Source organism: Calidris pugnax, unplaced genomic scaffold, assembly GCF_001431845.1.
Source record: "Calidris pugnax isolate Ruff unplaced genomic scaffold, ASM143184v1 scaffold188, whole genome shotgun sequence".
Taxonomy (NCBI): domain Eukaryota; kingdom Metazoa; phylum Chordata; class Aves; order Charadriiformes; family Scolopacidae; genus Calidris; species Calidris pugnax.
Window position 1 is genome coordinate 1,380,380 of NW_015091257.1, and position 20,953 is coordinate 1,401,332.

Genomic DNA, 20,953 nt, shown 5'->3' on the forward strand with positions numbered 1-20,953 from the left:
CATTTATTTTAAGACCGTAAGTACGGTTTTAAGTGGAAGGAATTAAAATAGGAGAACTTCTTGAACATATAACTTGCACTAATAATGCTTTGTTTTTTTTCTCCCCAGTCATGACTTTGTACTACTTACCACCAACAATTTACTATTTTGCAAGTTTTATGAATTTTGATGAGTTCTGAGAAAGCAAGTATTGCCTCTGTGACAGCAATAGCAATCCTTTGTCATAGTGTAAAAGCTTTCTTGTGTTATAGAAATAAACTTACACTAAGGAGAGTGCTCATATTTCTAAAGTGATTAAAACCCTCACTATTTTGAAATGAATTTTTGACTGAGAACTATGGCACAATGAGTGATGCAAAAGAAAACTGGTATTAAAAAAAGGGGAAGGAAACACTTATAGTTGAGCAACACCAGTGGAGCAGATTGGAACGCTGCGCTGATTTCTGCGAGGGAGTCAGATAAAGGATTAGCAAGAAGCCAGTATTTTGAGTCAAAGCCTAATGTTCCTTGAAGCAGATTCTATAACCAGGACAATGTTGTTAAGCTGCTCAACCGAAGGTTGCGGATTTAGCTGCTCCTTTGAACATTCATGTTTTTCAATGCTGATGCTTCGTAAGAAAACTGGAATTTAGTGGAAAATACAGCAGTAGCCACGATAGTAGAGAGAGAGAGAATTTTAGCAGAACTGCAGCAGTGTTTCTGTAGCAAGAAAGTATGAACTTCTATTTTAAACTGTTTGCTTTCTGGGTTTTGGGTGGCGTTTTTTTGTTGTTTGTTTTTTTAAAAAAAAAATCAGAGCTGTCTCTCATCAACGGAGATGCTTCTGGATAAACCCAATCTATGTGTGTGTGAATTCCCAAAGTTTTAGAAGCTAATAGGGTCCCTGTCATGATGGTTTGACTGGCCAAGCAGACAAAGTCATCATTACATTTTCCAGGGACTTCCCAGAAAGCGTGTGTGTAGCATCTCCAAAGAAGCAGCATCAAAAGTTGAGTATCTATGAACTGAAAAGCTGAAAGCTGAGATGCCATTCTAAAGAATATCTGTATTTTGTTGGCTGAAACATGACTTTGTGCCACAGCATTAGAGGTGGTATGATTTACTTACAGAACAATACTGTTCTTTCCTGAAAGATAGGATTCTTCCATTGAATGAGAGAAATATGACAACATTTAAAAGCTTAATGTAACACCAAAGTTTGTTTACCTTCTTAAAATTGATAATAAATGATCTAATCTTTATTCAGTTAAAATAGATCAAAAAAACCCCTCAAGTTCTAGCAATAGAAGATAAAAGTTCTCTTTAAGGCAGTTGCAGGAATGTTTTCCATGCTAGAAGGCAAAACTGACACAAACACAACCAATACAAGCTTGAAAGTACCAGTGATAGGTCATGCCACAAGTCGGTCACTACATTTTCTGCAAAATGGCATGTGAAGTCATATTTAAAGTGACTAAGAAGCATCCTCTCAAGCTGTACTTTATGGTTTGTGCATACATCACCATAGCCAGACATACCCTGCACGCAACCAACGCACACCAGTGCCTAGATTTTTCAACTCAACACACATACACATCGATTTAGTTTACAAGAACCTCAAAGCTCCTGAAGTATTTTGTTGCTAATGTACTGAGAGAATCTGCCTACTGGCTTCAGCTGCCACATATGAGTTTTAGCTCATCAGTGTATTCAGCAGAGTCATTTACAAGCAGAAGAGGCTTGCTGCCTGGCAGCCATCTACATTCAATGTGAAATTTGTCAAAGTGAGTTTTTAATTCGCCAGCAAGTACCAGCCAGGCTCGACTCTGCTGAAGGAGTCCACCACATTTTCATTTGTCAAACCCACATCGTAACTCACACCCTTTAAATTACTGCTACCTGAGAGCAAATCCACATACAATCTGTGTGGAGGGTGGTGGGGTGGAAAAGGAGGGGGAGGAGAGTAAACTCAGGGGAAAGGGATGAAAGAAATAGCTGTTGGGTGATGAAAAGGCAGGAGAGGTGATTTAAGGATAAGCTTCCTTTCATTACTACCACACATCCATGCAACATGACTCAGCAGGAGCACAGCTAACCTCTTAAAAGAAACCTGTTAAAAAAAGCATGTTAACTGCTTTCAAAAACTGCAAACTGAGCTGCCAACTCCCAAATGTAAGGGCTCCTTAATAAAAGTTGGGACTAGCCCTTTACCAACACCTCCCCACTGACTTTTCAGACTAACATACATACAAATAAGTATATAATACAAAGAAAGCATGTTTAAAGTCCATTTCATCAATAAAAAAACATTTCAGGTGCAAGTTTCACACATGCAAAAAAATCGAATAACAACTCAGCAAATAAAATTTTCGCTTAGATGCATTTGTTCCAGGGTGAACTATGATTCTATTAATGAGCAACTTTAAACAAGTTATTGCTTCAAAGGTATTTAAGAGGTACTGCTTCAAATTCTCAATAAAAGAAAAATATCCTGCAGTAATAATAGTAGTAAAAATTCACTTACCAGTGCTCATATTTGTTTTAATGAAGTCCAAAAAGTGAGAAGATGCACATATTGAATTCTAAAAGTTTAAATATTAAGCATTGATAAGAGAATAACAGCTTGGTGGTAGCTTAATTAGCTCAACTAATTAGCAGAGAAAGACCCATGCTGAAATTATGAAGGCTGACTGATGTATTTGCTTGCAGGATAACCATCATCAATAAGGAGAATATGAATAAGACCATCTCCACCTCATTTTAATCAATATTTCTGAAAATACTTTTACCATGAAATTATCAGTTATATATAGACAAAAAAGGCTGCAGTGGCTGTTCTGTAAAGACACAGGCCTAGTGACATGAGTACATAATTACTTACAATTCAAACAGGTCTGTAAGTTTTCAAACCCCAGAAGTAAAAAATGCAATGCAAGAGTAAAAATATCAGTAATCATAATTACTTTGTTGTAATCTAAACATGTTTGGAAACATTTTGTCACTGAACACGTCTAAGAATATGCTTTTACTATTGAAGACTACTGTCTTGGCAAGATATTTCTGACAATTTTCAGGCGAGACACCTCCAAAGTTCAATACTGCACCCAAAACTACAACCATCACAGAGGCAACCTCATACAGCATAGTTTTCACTTAGGTTTGATGCTGTGGGTGTTGCTACAGGAACATACAGGACTCATCTTTAACTTGCAGTTTGAACTCTGACTACAATCAGAGACAGAGCAAGTAATTTTAAGCATTAGCTCTTCCTGGGGTTTGTGTGTGGGTCACATCAAAATGCCTGTAATGCTCATAACCTTTTGATGAATCTTTCTTTCATCAAGAGCCATAAAATTATGGATTTTGCACTGAACTTAAGGCATACTCTGTGGAAAAAAAAAAAAAAAATATTTTTTTTTTTTTTTCCACAGAGGATGCCTTAAGTTCAGGGCAAAATCCATAATTTTATGGCTCTTGATGAAAGAAAGAGCCATAAAATGATGGATTTTGCACTGAACTTAAGGCATCCTCTGTGGAAAAAAAAAAAAAAAATATTCTTTTGCTTATGTTAAGTCTGCTTCCTGATAATATGACTTGGTGCTACCAGTTGAGAGAACCAGTATTTCCCATTCAGCTTCTCCATAACATCTTTTATGTCCTCTCCATCACCGTTTCTAACATTAAGAGGACTTTACAGTCTCTCTGAAGAGACTCTGAACTCTCCAAATGTATTTTTATTGCATTTTGATGTTAAATCGATATGAAACAATGAAAAAAAGAGAGACATAGGCACACTATAGTAAACAGAGTCGTTGTATTGTTTCATTTGCTCCTTATCTTAACTCCTAACACTTCCTCAGGAATATTTCAAATCTCTTCCTTGAGCACTGACATTTCATACCATCAGTTAAAACATACCAAGGTGACTTCTGTAGCCACTACCCATATTTACCAACAGCATTTTCTCCAAGTCTACACCATTTCACAACAGCTACCTGGTTGCATCTGTTTGAAATACCACATACAACTCCCTTCCCCCTGGTAGGATGGTGAGTCTTCATTCATCACATTTTACTGAATATAATCTATTTGCCACTTTTGAGAAATTGAACAATTGTATCTTTTTCCTTTATTTTCTGTCCCAGAATAAACAATTTAAAATTCTTACTCTCCTTGGGGCTTTGACAGAGTCAGATCACCATAATTTAGCATGTTCTGACAGCTTAAATTAACAGCCATAAGAGGATCCATGGCAACTGCCCAGGCATGTACTTGTAGGCTGGTAGGCTGTGCAAGGGCTGCTGCAAGTGCATCACAATTTAAATCAGTATGTTTGAGCTTAATGTGATTTAAATTATCTAAATTTCCAACAGACCGAGAGTGTGCACAGTGATGACACTGTGATACAGCAGCTGCACCAACTTGATGTCACCTATGAGCTTCTAAGCAACATTTTTTTTATCCTCAGGGATTTCAACTTCCTTCCACAACAAGAAATACATATTTCTTATATTTACAGATTTTCCTTCCCCTCATCAGCATGAGGAAGAATATCTGCTTCTTCTCTGCTGGAACTGACATTAAAACAAACATCTCCCCAGAACTAGTTCTTATCCTCTTTCAGTCCATCTCCTCCTAAAGAGATAGTACTATCCCTCCCCTTTTTCCAGTACTTATATATCCCTAAGCTGAACAGAATCAAGGAAATAAACTCTATTACATCAATGTGATGAACCATAACTGGATACAACTATAAGTCCGGTAGGCAGTGAAATTACAGGGAGTATTCTTAAATTAGAAAACTGGTAGACAATAGGATTTAATCTTAAAACGGTAATCTCTCATTTGCCTAACAAAATTGGGTTTATAGACAAAAGTCATTTCTGCATTGCAATTTTATTTTTCCTATTGGTACTGGAGACAAAGGTCTTGCCTACTAAGTCACATCAGCAATTGCCATAAAGCAGCTAGCCCATCTGGAAACTCAGACACACACACACACTCAAGGTGGGAGTTCATTTAAGGCTCTTGCTATTAACCTTCGGTAGCAGTTAAAGTCATCAAATGTAACTAGAGGTTAACAGCTGGGTTGAGGGCATAAAGAGGTACTTTCCCCAGAGTCTCTCCAAATACCTGTCTGGCTCTTCAGCAACAAGCTTTAAAGCTGTGGTTAAATTTAAAATTTTGCAAACATTGTTGTGCTTTAGTAACAGAACATGGAAAAATAAGCTTCTGAAGAACAACAGCTTTAAGCAAAAAATAAAGGGAGGAAGAGTCCTAAAATTAAAGGACATATTTATGAAAAAATTTTACTGTGAAATATTCTGTATAGTTCGTATCTTGTATAATTCCCATCTTCCAAAGATGTGTGAACAAATGTCTTTAAGTTTTACTGCAAGAAGCCAGCATGTTCAGAAACAGGCTGCTCTCACAGTTCTCAGGTCTTACTTCTCCTTTCCCAGCCATATCAGTACTTGCAGCAAATTGCAACAACACTTAGAGAAGCGAGAAGTTCTACTTATCATTTAGTCACTCCACATGCATTGTATCTAGGAGTTCAGAAGTCCACAAGAAAAGTAGACAAAGGAAAGGCTTTAATTCTAACTTCCACCTGAATAACCCTACCATCAGATGATCCAAGAGAGTCTAGAGGACAAAGTACTGAAACAGAAGTTGGTCACTCACCATTAAGAGCTGTAACAGCATAGAATCTACTAATGGAGAATCAGAACTATTTGACACTTTAAAACATCTAAGTCTGCAACCATTCTGAGTAGAAGTGATTCCATGGAACACACAAATCTTCAGCAGGATGCTTAGAATTCAAACAATACCGTAAAGCCATTTGAGTTTCTTCTAGAGGAAATCTAGTACATCAAACACTGCACTCGCACACAGTCCTTTTCAGTTAGTCAAAGCCCACTAGTTTGCACTAGACAAACCAAAAAAACTAAAGTTCCACGTTGCTGCATGACTTACCCGGACGAGCGCATCATCTATGATGTGATCACGTCTCACTTTAAGTCGCAAATACGGGTTGAGCTGTTGTCCTTGAACTAAGCTGTAGAGCACAGTGATGCGTCTTTCACTGTACATCCGGATTCTATTGTCATAATACAATCCCAGGTTCTTGGTAACAGCATTCAATATGAAGGGACAGGTCATAAAAGAGAATTTATTTTCTGTTTCTACTTTGAAGAAAGTGTAGTCTTTGTCCATTTCTAGAACATCATTCAGTGGTTCATTAATAAATTCTTCAAAAGGGATAAGTGGTTTTCTGCAGTCTATAGTTTTAACACCAAGTTCAGTTTCCAGTGGGTCCACTCGAGGACCTTTTTTATTTCTTCTTTCCTCACCCAACAGCTCTTGAAGAGTTAGTTCACTTGATTCTGGGATGGGTTCTTCATCTTCCTCTTCGTTATGATCTGTATCCACATCCCCTCCTACTACATTTGCATAGTAAACCATTTTCAAGCACTTTGAAGCAGCAACAACAGCATCATCGTCATTCACTAGGTTACGACTATTGAACTCATTGCTTATGACTTTGTAAGTAATAAGCTGCTGAAATGTTTCCATCATTCTCCGAATTTGGTCTGCTCTATACTTAGACCACAATCTGACCAGTTTTGCTTGAGCTGCAAGGGGTAGTTTGCTCATTGCTTTGCAAAACAACGGTAGAGCCATTTCCAGATATTCTGGGCTATGAAGATTGCCATTCTCCATAACGATAATAAACAAATTCAGATAGTTAGGATCCCGAGAGTACACATTATGATAAGTCAAGTCACATTCCACATTAGGTGACAAGTACACAAGTGCATTTAAAAAGGCAGTTTCTATTTTTTCATTAGAAAGTAATCTATCATAGACCCGTCTGACTGCTTCAATATCTACAGACACTTCATCCGGGCCTAGTTTTTGGAGGTTATTATCTCCCTGTGTGTTATCACCTATTCTTGATGACGAAGATGACGATGCGCCTGAATCTTCTTCCATAGCAGCAGCCGAACAGGCAGCTTTTTCCTTCTCATCTTCATCTTTATCTTCATCCTTTCCTTGAAGAGATTTGAGCTCCTCCTTGGTGTGCTGCTTGGCTTTTCGGAAACTCTGTACCAATGCTTCAGCACTAGAAAATACTCTCCCAATCACCCGGATTAAAGGGGAATAATCCTCTTTCTCTCGACATAGTTCAAGAATTTCATATATCTTGTCTTCTGTTAGAAAAGTCACATCTATAAAAAGATAAAAATACGCATTTTACTAAGATAAAAACTAAAAAGATAAAACACTTCTAATTTTTTCTACTCAAGAAATTTGTGTATTACATCGTCATGAAAACTTTGGAAGAAACAGTGTCAGTGATGGATAAACTTAAGACAGACACTTTATAATTTCAGTAACATGATGAATTGTGGTTTCATTCGCTATGATTTAGTAAAACATTTTATTCATGGATGTCAATCAGAGAACATGCTCAATGGTAAAACTGTTGCAGACAATTAACTGCATTTGGTAGTGTTTAACAGTATTATATAAACAAGTGCAAATAAATCAATCAGTAAATTGTGTAAACTTTAAAAGACTTCACTAGTCAGACTGTGTGACAATATTGTCTTCTGGTAAATCTGCACAGTTAATGCATAAGTCATTAAATTACACACAAACTCCACTGTATCAACCTCTGTTTTCAAAACATAGCACACGCTGATGGACTTCACACATTCTTTCCCCCTTAAAAACAGATCTCAAAGAAAAGATTCAATAATTTTGTTTGTTGTATATTAACTGGAATATAAGATTTCTTATTTCTATTTTTAATGCTTTCTGCAACTGTTTTTATATTCAATTGATGCCTGAAAATCATCCCCAAACTCCCACAATACAGGCTCTGAAATTTATGCTGCCTTTTAAATCAAACACACGGTTGGGCATGAGTGTTATTTCTTTGTACATTAAGTACATTAGGCCTCACTGAGATAAACGAATATACTCATCATCTTGCTATTCAGATGAAAAAGCTGGTTTACACACAGGATCTGCACGGGTTTCAAATACCTGTGTTTCCCCTTCCCTCCAAATCCCTGATATGAAACAAGAAATTTTGCGATTGTCCTTGTTTCAGCTGGGATAGAGTTAATTTTCTTTCTAGTAGATGCTGTGTTTTGGATTTAGTATGAGAATAGTGTTGATAACACATATTGTTTTAGTTGTTGCTAAATAATGATTACATTAAATCAAGGAGTTTTTGGGCATCCCATAAAAGCCAAAAGGGAGCATAGACAGGACAACCTGGTCAAAGGAAGATTCCATATCACATCCGCCATGCTCCGTATATAAATGGAGTTGGCCAGGGGGCAGGAATTGGTGATCACTGCTCAGCAACAGGCTAGGCATTGGTCAGCAGGTGGTGAGCACTTGCATTGTGCATCACGTGTTATGTATATTTTTCTATAATTATTACTTTCTGTTCCTTCATTGTCGTATTAAACTGTTTTTATCTCAACCCATGAATTTTACTTTTTTCTCCTGATTCTCTCCCCTATCCCAATGAGGGGAGGGGGGAAGCGAGCAAAGGGCTGCATGATGTGTGGCTGCCTGCTGGGTTAAACCTTAACAGCAGTTCTTTTGTTACTTAAAACCTTCCTTACTCTTTAGAAAAGAGCAGCAGAAAACATTACTATTTATATCGTTATATGCTGCTTCTCAAACAGAACCCACAGGTGCTTTCACATCAGGTGATGATTTAGAGTAGGATCACCACACAATCAAACCCTGAAAAGATGTCCTAGTTTAAGCAGATTCTTCTGAAGTGACACAATCTAGAACTAAAACTGAAACTGTTTAATTGCATCTTTAGAGATCTAGTACAACACGCACACAGAGCGCTGTATTCACCAACTGTGCTAGAACTAGCTCTGATGAAAGAAGGAAGAGTATAATTTTAATAAAGACAGTTATATGTTAAAGTATTTTGAAATGTGATTGCCTACACTAACATTCATTCCAAGCAGTCATTACATTAAAAATACAAACAAAATGATGCAAAGACAGACAACCTATTGATTTTCGCAGAGGCCCCAAGCCATTCTTAGAGCACATACAACACAGAAAATATTAAGCTTATGTCATGCTACTGAGATTGACTTCCAACCAATATGAAGGCAGTGAAAAAACTTCAAAACTAAAAACTGTTCTGTTAAAAAACCAACATAATTGAAAATATTATGAAAGGATTCAAGCTTAGTGCAACATTTCCTATTTTTATCTGCTGCATTGCATGCTCAAGAAGCAAACTTGCCTAAATTTAACTGCTGATAAAGATGCTGTTCCATGCCATAGCTCCTCAAAATGAGGACCATAGACTCAAGTTCACTGATGCTGGATTGTAAAGGCTATTCATACCATAAAAATTATCAGCACAAGTTGACAATTTAACAACATAACACATTTCAGATTTCCTTACAACAGGAACTCCCCAGTTGTTCTTTTAAAGTTAATAGTATTTAAGGAACTATCCGTGTGCTATTTCCAGTTAAAATATTTAGTATAAGCATCAGCAGTTTCCTAAAAGTTTTAAGGCATAACCTGTGACCACCCTTTAACATAATTGCCATAAGAGTCTGGCCCATTTTTGTGACAGCAGTGAGAACAGCTAGAGAAAACCAAACGTTAAGTGAAGCTTTCTAACTCAAGTCAATTTTAGCTGACTTGTGTCTGAACCCGGGAGCTTTTACATGCCTTGTCCTCTCACCCTTCCTGCTGCAACTAAGTGACACAGTGAAGTAAACCATCTCCTCTCAGATCGTTTTTTCACTAATACTCTAAATACTCCACAACAAATCTGCACATCTGCACAAAGTAAAGCTTTAGCACTGGCTCTTGACTGCAAAAAAGGCTGTATGTAATCTATATATTGCCAATGACACACTTCTTAATAAACAAATTCATTAATTATCTTTTCATTATCTCTTATGGAAGCTTTGGTACGATTGTGTGCTCACTGCCTGTCCACTGACCTTCTCTGTTACCAATTTAATGTTTTGGTGATCAAAATTGAAAACAGCTTCCCAGGTAATGATAACAGTGATTTTGAAAAGGCGCTCTCTATGTAACTATGTTTGTAAGCCATGCTTTTCATATATTTGCAATTCCTCTATTTCCTTTCTTTTTAGACTGCTATCTAAGATATTACTGAGATGCTGACAATGGCCTCCAGATATATTTTTCCCCAAAAGGTTTTAAGGCTTAGCACTACAGAAAAGAAGTTTTAATAATTCTTTCTAAAGAGCATTTATTTCAATTTATTTAGAATTTACAATCCAATGCAAGCTGCACATCCTTTTCCTTGGCTTTCTTAAACTTAACTGCAGTCTTCCCAGTAATAACTGTCACTGGAGATGGACAAGAAAAAAAAAATTCAGAGCGCTAGTTTCCTTAGACATCACCCAATTCCAAAAGGTAACTAAGAGTCTCAAATGGACTTTAAGAATGCATTCGTGCTCTCTGTCCATACAACTACAAGACAGGTCAGTATTTGTGATGCTGCAACAGATGAAGTCTGAGTCATTGCTTTAGACAGCAGCACACTGTCTCTGAAGATGAGGAGATTCTTAGGTATCTGTCTTGGGGAGACAGGATGGTAGGGTCAGGGAGAAGGAAGAAAATCTTATATGTGCACATCTCCGTTAAAAATACACAAAACTTGTAAGACAGATCACAAAACACACCTGATGTGCCTCTAGCCTGCCTAACAACACATGGCTGCCCTTTCCCCTCCCTACTGTTTGCCTCTTTGTTTACTCAGATCATAAATAATTTGGGGACAAATTTATCCTTGCATTAGATAAAGAAAAAACTGATGCAGGAATTGAGCGGAGCACCATAGGTCCCTTACAACACAGTGCTGTATTTTATTGCTGATTTTGCAGGCCTTTTTAATTCTTTGCTGTAAACAGTTTGACCTTCTTTAGCTAAAAGGAGCAAACCTGAACTTCTGTGTTTATACCACTTACTGCAATGATACTTAAAAAAGGTCTGCTCAAAGGTTAATGGCTTTGATTTCATATAGCTTGTGATTTCTGTTTGCAGCATGGGCTTTGATGACAAAGTTATTCTTGTAGTATGTAGTTACTATTCTAGAGAGTTTGCAAAGCTAAATAGAAGTCAGAAAAGACATACAGAACTGTATTTCATTACTCTGCTTGAACTTTTTCTAGCTTAGCAGATCTACTGCCTATCATCCGCTGTATCATTCTTGTTCATCTGTTAAGTTTCTTAACACAGAAACTGGAATTAGTTAAAGGATAACTTTTATAAATCATTAACTACAGAAGAGTTATGAAACTAGCAAAACTAACGCAGTCTCACAACAACACTTTAAAACTCCATATTTGCAAACCCAGTAATCTCAGAAAACAACAAATCCACATGGATTTTAACAGAGATGTGGTAAAGATCCAGATTTGGAATCCGTATTCAGCATTAATCCAGCCATTTTTTCAGAATCCAAAGTAACATATTTGATTTTCCAATATTGCATTTTACTTAAGAAGTCAGCAGAACACTACCACAGTCAGCAGAACACCACCACAGAGAATTACACAGGCTTACACTTGTGCATATTAAATGCGTTCTATTTTAGGAAAATTCTAAAACAACATCTTACCTTTAAAGTCATCTCTTGGGCCTTGCATTTCCTTCTTATTCATTTTTCTGTCAGTGCAGGAATTGTTATGGGCACCTTTGGAATTGTTTTCTAGGTAAGCTGAGCTCGTTCCTTTCTTGGAGGGATGAGGATCACAGAGTTTTGCATTAATCTTATAAAGCTCGAGGGCCTTAATGGCTGCTGCATTGTTATCCATACGGAGAAAAGTTGGACAGGAAGCACAAAATTCATTCGTGCAGGCTTCATTTCCACAGCCCTCAGTTAACTGGTGGTAGTAGCGCTCTATTAGATGCTTTGCAGCTGCTCGCTTCCTGTAGCAAACATTCAAACAGTAAGTACAAGGATTAGTCGAGCTTTCACATACAAAGCTCATTCAAAAGCATCAGCAAGGCAGAGATTAGTCAGGCACTGAAACACAAGATTTCTGTATCAGGGCGAACACATCAGGAGACTTTTCAAATGCAGGATTCTCATCTTGACAAATATATTTAAACACACAATTTAATCTGTGGGTCCTATGTAAGTGAAAGGTAAATCCTGTTTTTGCACAGTTTTCAGCATCGCATTCTACTGTTACAGTGGACACAATCTTGTTCAGTTCTGAACAATCTCATTTGTCACTGAAAAAGAGAGCAATCTAGATGCAAAGCAAGGCTGCAAGTGAAACAGAACTGGATCTCATACAGGTGATTGAGTCTGACGTATAGTACTGAGGTATGGCTGCCACTGACAGAGGGAAAAGGCATGAAATACAAATGATTCAGGCATTTATTTAGTAATACTATCAATACTACACCAATAGCATATAAACCCCTTAAAAATATAAACCGTTTTTCAACAAGATTTCAGATGACTAAGTTATCTGATATTTAGTCTGTTTAAATCTGTAGGAAAAAATACTCCTTTCTTAAACTGATGACAAAACCATGACTAAAGAGCTCAGGGCTAAACATCTCTCTCCTCAGCTTAATAAGGTACACAGTTCTTTAAAAAAAAAAAGTATTTGCTAAATCCTCCCCTTTCTCCAACAATTATACACAGCAAGTATGTATTTTGAAAAATTACAACGGTATCGCTATTCAAGTCAATGCATTCAGTACTATATATATCCACAGACTTTTACAGAAACATGCAAATGGTAAAGAAATCGCCAGAAAGCTGCATGTAATTGGGACGGAAGAAGCTGCATGCAGCACCAAGAGCACCACATTTCACTACATTTTGGAAAGAAAGCCCCAAACTTTCCCTTCATTTAAGAAAACAAATTATTAATGAAAAATACCAACTATGAAACGTTTCAAACGTTTTGATTAGGTGTAACATGCAGGTTTCTTTTACCTAACTTTAGTGAGCCAGTACTATAAAGGTTAGAACATGGGAAGCAAGTTTTTCATCAGAAATTATGATATTAACTTAAAGTTGCCTTTTCAGATGTTGATGCGCTCACAGGTTCTGCGTAGAACAAGTATTCAAGAAGTGAAGTGCTAGACCTGCTGGTAACACTCAGCACTTGCTGCACCCAGCTTTTAATACTGGTTGGTTAAGCATCAGAGTTTCAATGCAGCTGCTTCAGAAGGGAAAATATCCTCAAATTCTGAAAGTAACTATTGAGGTGTGTATTATTCAGCAATAACATCTTTGCTCCTCGCCTTTCACCTTTCAAGATCTCATGAATCTGGAGAACAAAAACCATTTCTTACAAAAAAAAAACCCATTACTGCCATTACCTCAATGTCCAGCTGACCTTCCAAATGTCCCAGTGAGTTCCAAGACAAAAAAAAAAAAAACAAATTGAAGAGAAAGATTTCCCTGGCATCTTGAGATGGAAGTGAAAAACCATAAAGAACCCACCCCAAAAAAACAAAACAGCCCCAGTAATACCATCAAAGCCACTACTGCATAAACAGGGAATAGCCGTATTCTGATCCAAGGAAAGAGTTCTAGTCTCTCCAATTTTTGTATGTGGACTTAGGAAAGTTGGTCTCTCCGCATGTACATATAAAATATAAGGGTTTTTTGATCTTGTCTTTCATACTTCAGCTTTTAGAATAGAGGCTTTAAAAAAAACCAGTTTTTAATAGTTTAGATCAGTACATGATTTCAGACACTTATTTCTGAATGCCAAGATTTCATGCTTTTATCATTCTAGACTTTCAATCATTCCAGACCTTCAGATTTGGAGTGCAAAATATCACCGTTTGTAAGCAGATAAGTATATCATATGAAAGCCTTTCTTTGTTAATATTGAATTTTTACACCTGAGCTATGGCCATCTGTCTCGCCAACGCACTCCTTATTTACTCCTCTTGCAATCTCTCCTATGTGTTACCTTGATGCCTTCCTGAAAGCTCTTTCCAACTCAAGTTGAAACTTCCTGTTCTTTTAATTCTCCTCCCTCTCTCACTGATCATGTTTTCCACAGTGCATACAAAGAGGCAGTTATTTCATATACACATTCTTATTTTAACTTTATCCTTCCTCATTGCATTTTCCTTCCATCTTATTACTCCATTGCAGTCTACACATAGATCACTTTTTTTTGGGCTGTAATTCTGGTGTTTTCTGACCTATGTAATACACCTATGATTATATATATTTTGGTTTATATATATTATTTCTCGCAGCTGTTCTAAGTGTATATATATGGATATATATATTTGGGGGTGTGTGTGTATTTATTTATTTACCTAAAGTAGCTGGAGTTGTTATTCAGATTGTTATATTGTGAAAAGCCAACCAATTCACTAAGAAGAGAGAACTTACTTTTCAAACTGGAGAAATTGTTAGTCTTAAAGAAGACTCTATACCTTTCTAGGTTATGTAACATCTACCTTCAATGAAGTTATTTCAGTGTATAAATACTGATATATTAACAACACTTTTTATCATCTTAAATAACAGTCTACTTTAATCAGGTCATACATTAAATGCCAGGAGACAAAGCTTGTCTCTAACAGTTAACTTCGGAAGGACTCAAGGTTTTCCTTCCAATTCTTAGCTACCAATTACTTCTCAAACTGTGCCATGCCTACAATATTCCTGTTTGTACAAACATTTTCATTTGACTCATGGCTGCAGACTCACTGACTCAGGTTCTGTGAAATGGAAGGTCTGACTGAAAGTTAGATATTTTTTATTTTTAATCAACTATGGAAGGAAACAATACAATGTACAAGAGTACTAGAACTTCCATCCCCACCTCTCCCTAGCAGCTATTCTGCAGAATTTTGACATCACCTCAGATAAATTATTAAAGTAAATAAAAAAAAAAAAAAAAAGGTGGAGACTTAAGGTGAGGATACAGACCTAAGAAAGTAGAACAGAATTTACCAAGCCTTCCCCCCAATAACTACCCTTACTGAGATCCATACATGAAAGCTCTTACAGAGAATGCAGTTCCAAGTAAGCCAACGTCTGATTTTGTGGAACAGTAAGATATTCCATACCACATTCCCACTGGGGTAGTTGAGGGATTATTGTCACTTTCTAGTGCCAACAGCCCACATCCCTGTATTATTCAGAAAAAAAAAAAAAAAAAGTAGCATACCTTCTCCATTCTCCAAAGGTGAAAACTTGATCCCTTTGTACATTCCTCTGCTCATTGAGTATGTAGAAAACTAAAACTGGTTCTTCAAGTGAGGTAACACAAACCCCCTCTCTATTCTTAGCTCAGGCTATACAGCGAGGACTGCAGCTCCCTTCGAGTTCCTATACAGGGATCTAGTTAAGAGTAACTGGTCCCTTATAAACACAATGATTAGTTTACAGTACATCAGCACAGAGACCTTCTAGTGCATCTGAGGCTGCAGTGACTGACTTGCATATATTGTTTGCAAAGACACACACTTTTGTTGCACATCCCGGTAGGAAACTGCACTGGTGTGGGTGCAGTTGTAAACATTTCACAGATGTATCACAGGCATATCCTTAAGCTTCAAGGGTAACTTCCCACACAGGGGACCTTGTATAACCTCCTCAAGCAAGACCACTGCTTCAGTGAGGGGGAGAGGCACCTAAAATAGGCATCATCTTCCTTCGCCAATGTCCAGTAGTTTCACAAGCACATTCTTCCATTTATTAATACTAGAATCATAGAATGATTTGGGTTGGAAGGGACCTTGAAGATTGAGTTCCAACCCCCCTGCCATGGGCAGGGACACCTCCCACCAGACCAAGTTGCTCAAAGCCTCATCCAGCCTGGTCTTGAACACCTCCAGGGATGGGGCATCCACAGCTTCTCTGGGCAACCTGTTCCAGTGCCTCACCACCCTCACAGGAAAGAATTTCTTCCTAATATCTAGCCTAAACCTCCCTTCTTTCAGTTTAAAAATGTTACCCCTTGTCCTGTCACTACACTCACTGATAAAGAGTTCCTCCCCATCTCTCCTGCAGGCCCCCTTTAGGTATTGGAAGGCCACTATAAGGGCTCCCTGAAGCCTTCTCCAGGCTGAACAACCCCAACTCTCTCAGTCTGTCTTCGTAGGAGAGGTGCTCCAGCCCTCAGATCATCTTCGTAGCCCTATTCACTATATTCACTGACTGACTTTTGTAGAACTTGAAGAAAAAAGAATGCTTTTTGACTTTTTAATTGTTCTTTAACTAATAAAAAGCCAGATAAAAAGCACTTTGCATTTGTAACTGAAATGCCCCCCAGACTGTGGAATACCACTAGAAACGGACACCAATGAGCCTCTACCTTTCTAGATACTTGACAATGGTGCAGTGGGCTGCATTTTGGGTTCATAAGTAAATTTTTAATGTCTAAATCACATATAAAACAAGGAGTTGAACGCACTGGTTCAAAATTCCTGTGCAACAGTATCTAATTTGCATTTCCCAAATATCTTAAACTAAATACAGAGAAATGCTACATAAAGGAAACTTTTGCAATAGAGTAAATCAGATGTTTAAACATTTAAGGAATTTTAGAACAACCTGAAGCGTATAATTCCTCAGAGCAATACATTTTCATTCAAGTGCCAAAACTTGCCTGAAGTTATAAATATCTGCATAAATGCATAATTTTTGCAGCATTTAGAAATATGAATGAAGACTTCATACAAATCTGGAAATATCAGTATGAAATGACATATTTCTGAACAATTTCTGCTTGGGACACAACAACGTACATGTATTTCTACACAGAAGTCTCACATTGCTCTAAGAGGGCCAATTTTAGTAAATGGAAATTTACAATGGCTTGTTTTAACAAAACTATTAGGAATCGAAAAGTGCCAAAATGTTCATAAGCTGTTTGCTTAACACAAAAAAAAAACCAACAAAAGTATTAATGTGCATGGAAATGAGAGGAAAATTTACGTTTGTCTTTTGGATAGGAAAAAACCAGGGACAAGTTTGTTTTTAATACTAATAACAAACCAACTTTCAGCATATGCCTTAACAGACAGAAGCAAAAAGAGACTTACACACCTGCAACAATTATACTACACTGTGGAAATAAGATGACCTGCAGATCAAACACTGTTTTAAAAAACTGTGGGTTATAGATGGACATCTTTAAGTTAAATATTGCTTTCTGAGAGTTTCAGTTTCAAACCTTGCATGTTGGTTTCCTGCGACTGTTTAGCTAAGAGCAAGAACAGCAGTGCTGGAGAAGACAAGCTTCCAGTAAAAGCACTGCCCGCACAGACCCTTTTGAAGTGGTCTGCACACCCAACTGCCAGAAGCTCCATGCGGAGCTGGAGCTCAGCCCTCTGTTCCAGCACTGTTGTAACACCTTTAGCCTGCCTTGGTCACTGGTACCCCAGCAAACATGCATCTGCAGATGTACACACGCATGGAGCTCGCGTTCTCCAACCTCGTTCTTTCCAGCGTGGTGCGCAGAGCTGGAGCCCAGCTCTCTGTTCCAGCACTGTTGTAACACCTTTAGCCTGCCTTGGCCACTGGTACCCCAGCAAACGTGCATCTGCAAATGTACACACGCATGGAGTTCATGTTCTCCAACCTCGTTCTTTCCAGCGTGGTGGGCCCCTATAGCTAGGGTACAGGCTGTGAGATCCCTTGGACCACACTGGCTTCACCCAAGGGACCTCCTCCTCCCCTCCCCACCAAGTATTCTAGATCCACTGTGCCTCCAGCATGGCACTTCCTCAGGAAGGGTGAACCTCAGAACAGAAGAGTTGTCCTGGCTTTAATGGAGAAATGCAGAAAGATAGTTAGAGAGAGAGGGTCAAGAACATGATCAGCACGTATCTCTTAATCTTGTCTCCCAGACAAATTACCTTGCTACAGTCCTATTAGAAAAATGCCCTTCATTACTGCCCTTTCCTCTCTAGGTTATTAGCTCCAGGACTCTACAGAGAGAATGTCATTCCACAGACCAACTGTTTTCATGCCCTGGTTCCTGTCTGTCTTTCTTAAGGCGACATGCAGTGCCCTGTCACCTATGTGATCTCTCCAACATCCAATTAGCCAAAAAATTGAGAGATGAATAATGCATCAGTTATACCCTGACTTTTCAACCCAAACAATTTCAGGAAAAATCCCCAATTTCAACACCCCACCCCCAATATTATAGGCCTGAAGCCATTAAATAACTGATTATCGGGCAACGGTTATTAGGCAATTATTGAAAGCAATCAACAGATGTAAATGGTAATGACCGTAGGCATACTTGACTGTGTTTTAAATACTATGCTCACATTTACAGCATTAGTACCTTTTGCAAAGACAGGGGAGAAATATAGCCTTTATGAAAAAAGCCCATAAATTTATTTTACTACAAAGTACGTTGAATTACTGCTGGAATGAACTTATTACTAAGTTTAGGACTGACTGTAAACTTACATGCAGGAATCCTTCAGTCTGCCTTTTATATTCAGGACAAGACAAACAAAGAACATTTTATAAAATATTAAGCAAAATACATATTCTTGAGTATCTTCCACATTGTTTTCCCTCTGTTAAAGAAGTCCAGGCACTTAAACAAGCACAATTAAAATTCACATTGTTCTCTACTGAACAAGCTTACATTTGTCAAGTATAAAATTTATAGACTGTATTCTAATCAGCAGCCCAACAAAAGAAAGGAGATTAACACTGCAGTGAGCTATCAAAAGATATAGGCAGTAACCTGGAGACACCGATTCCGATAATCTACTTCTGGACCACTGGTGTGTTACAGTAGAAAGCATGACAGAAGAAACACACTGTTTCAGATAAAAGTACTGATATAAGGAGAGGACTGACCATTGCAACACAGAAGACAGACCTGCAGAGAAGATACCTAGACGATGATCAACCTTCTACTCCTCCTTGTGTAACTTCAAGAAAAGAGGCTGAGTACAGGAAAGGGACAACCACACAGCTCTATTTTCAAGTTACCAGAACACTTTTTTAAAATTAGGTTTTCATGGTAGCATTCTTTTCCTATACCTTCATTCTGCATGACACTGTTCTAGAAGGGTGACCATGATCATGCAGAAACTAAGCGCAAATCACATGGATCATAAGACAAACACCTGAGTCTCCAGTTTAAGAACAGCCTAGCATACGTGGATTAAACAGATCCAGGGAGAAATATCTCCTCTTTAAGCTTTCTTTTTGTTTATTTTTAACTGGTAAATTTACAGCAACCTCCAAGCTCCATGGGAACCAAGGTCTATAATACATTTGCTCCACTTATATCTTCTAGTGCAAAATCTGGAATTCCTTTTCTTCCAAATCATTATAAAATCCAGTCAATTTACCTCATCTTTACTCTTGGAAACAAAGGTAAAACAGACACTTAATTGTAACAAGTAGTTGCTAAATTTAAAATAGTAGTAATTCTTGAGTAGAGTCAAAGCAGTCTTATTAACTGATGAAGATTCCTCAAGGGAATCACTGCCTGACTAAATAATGCATTCCAAGAGGCTCCAAGAAATTTTTAAATTCATCTTAGACAGATCACAGAATAAGACAGCACAAGGCTGCAGGTGCACAAAGATACTTTTTACATATTTTTCCTTCTGAGAATGGCACTAAATCAAGCACCAAATGCTACAAAAATTCCTATATGTGGCAAGGTTTGACAGAGGCCATGATCAGCATGTCCCACAGTTATGTTACGCTACTCAGCTATGAAGAAAGTAATTTAAAGCATTTGATGTTTAGAAAGCACTAGGATGGCATTTGAAAGTATGTATCAAGAAACACTAATACTTACACTATTACTGGATATATTTGCAATGGTTGTAATTAGTTTTTCTGGCATGTTTTGAGGCTGCTGCAGAATTTTTATTTCGCAATTCTTTTCAAGTGAAACAAACCAAATATCAAATCTACTCCAATGTGAGATGACTATACATCAACTATAACTGTAACAACCCTTTAAATGGGTGGTGGGGGTGGGGTGGGTGGGTGTTGACTTTAAAAAGAGAAAGAGAAGCTTCAAAATTGAACAGCATTCCATCCTTAAAAAGAGATGAATGCACAGAAAGCCGTCATATCAAAATACCCAAACCTTTGCCTTGATATGACAACATACAATACACAGAGTCAAAATACACAAACTGGTAAGAGATTATAAGAATACAACTACTGTTAATGTACACAATTAAAAATTATGTAATTTAGTGAAAAAGAGGTTTTTAGGAAAATTATACTAATTGAAGCTGAAAACTAATGCAGACCCGTGACAGGAGCAGATAGGAGAAGATGTTGACCTTAAAAATTCAAAGACTTGAATGAATGCTAAAGAGAAGAGACTCCTAACTCTGAGCTAGAACTGAGATGTTCATCACAGAGTCAGAATCTGAAAAGCCCGGAATAAGCAAGACTTATCCATGGAAGAATTTGCTGCATAAGAGTCTGAACGAGCCACTAATCTTTTTATTTATTTTAATTCACACATGTGAAACATATGTGACTATCCTCTTGGTATACAGCTTTGCAAAGCAAACCACAGTAACAAATAAAGCAATTATATCAGCCAAAGCAAAACTAACTTAACCATTCATTGCACAAATAACAAAACACTTGTGTAATTATCAGTGTTTTCTAATGAATAATAGGCATGTAAATAACATAGTAACTATTTTAGCTACACACTAGACATGCCAGTCACACTTATTACTCAGCTTGACATTCCACCTTATGGGGCAAGAGCAACTATGCAGGAGGATTGCAGAAATTCTCTCTTAATAGGTAATGTACACATCTCATTGTGATACAGTTTTTAAAAATTTAGTTTTGCAATTACACCATGCATTAATAACATATAAATACTACTGAAATACATGAATCCCTACAGCTTGACTGGTTTACATCTATTTTAGACAGCTGAAATCTACATAGTCAGGGCAA

General features: G+C 37.5%; 1 protein-coding gene across 4 annotated transcripts in view; it reads right to left on the reverse strand.

The window, feature by feature from the left end:
* UBE3A (ubiquitin protein ligase E3A) overlaps positions 1-20,953 on the reverse strand; it is a 56,268-nt gene that overhangs the window by 11,955 nt on the left and 23,360 nt on the right. For all 4 annotated transcript variants that reach the window (XM_014960310.1, XM_014960312.1, XM_014960311.1 and 1 more), the window contains 2 exons: positions 11,648-11,958; positions 5,959-7,214 (listed from right to left, as the gene is read on the reverse strand). In XM_014960310.1, coding sequence (XP_014815796.1) covers positions 5,959-7,214; positions 11,648-11,958 — 1,567 coding nt within the window. The remainder of the gene's footprint in view (positions 1-5,958; positions 7,215-11,647; positions 11,959-20,953) is intronic.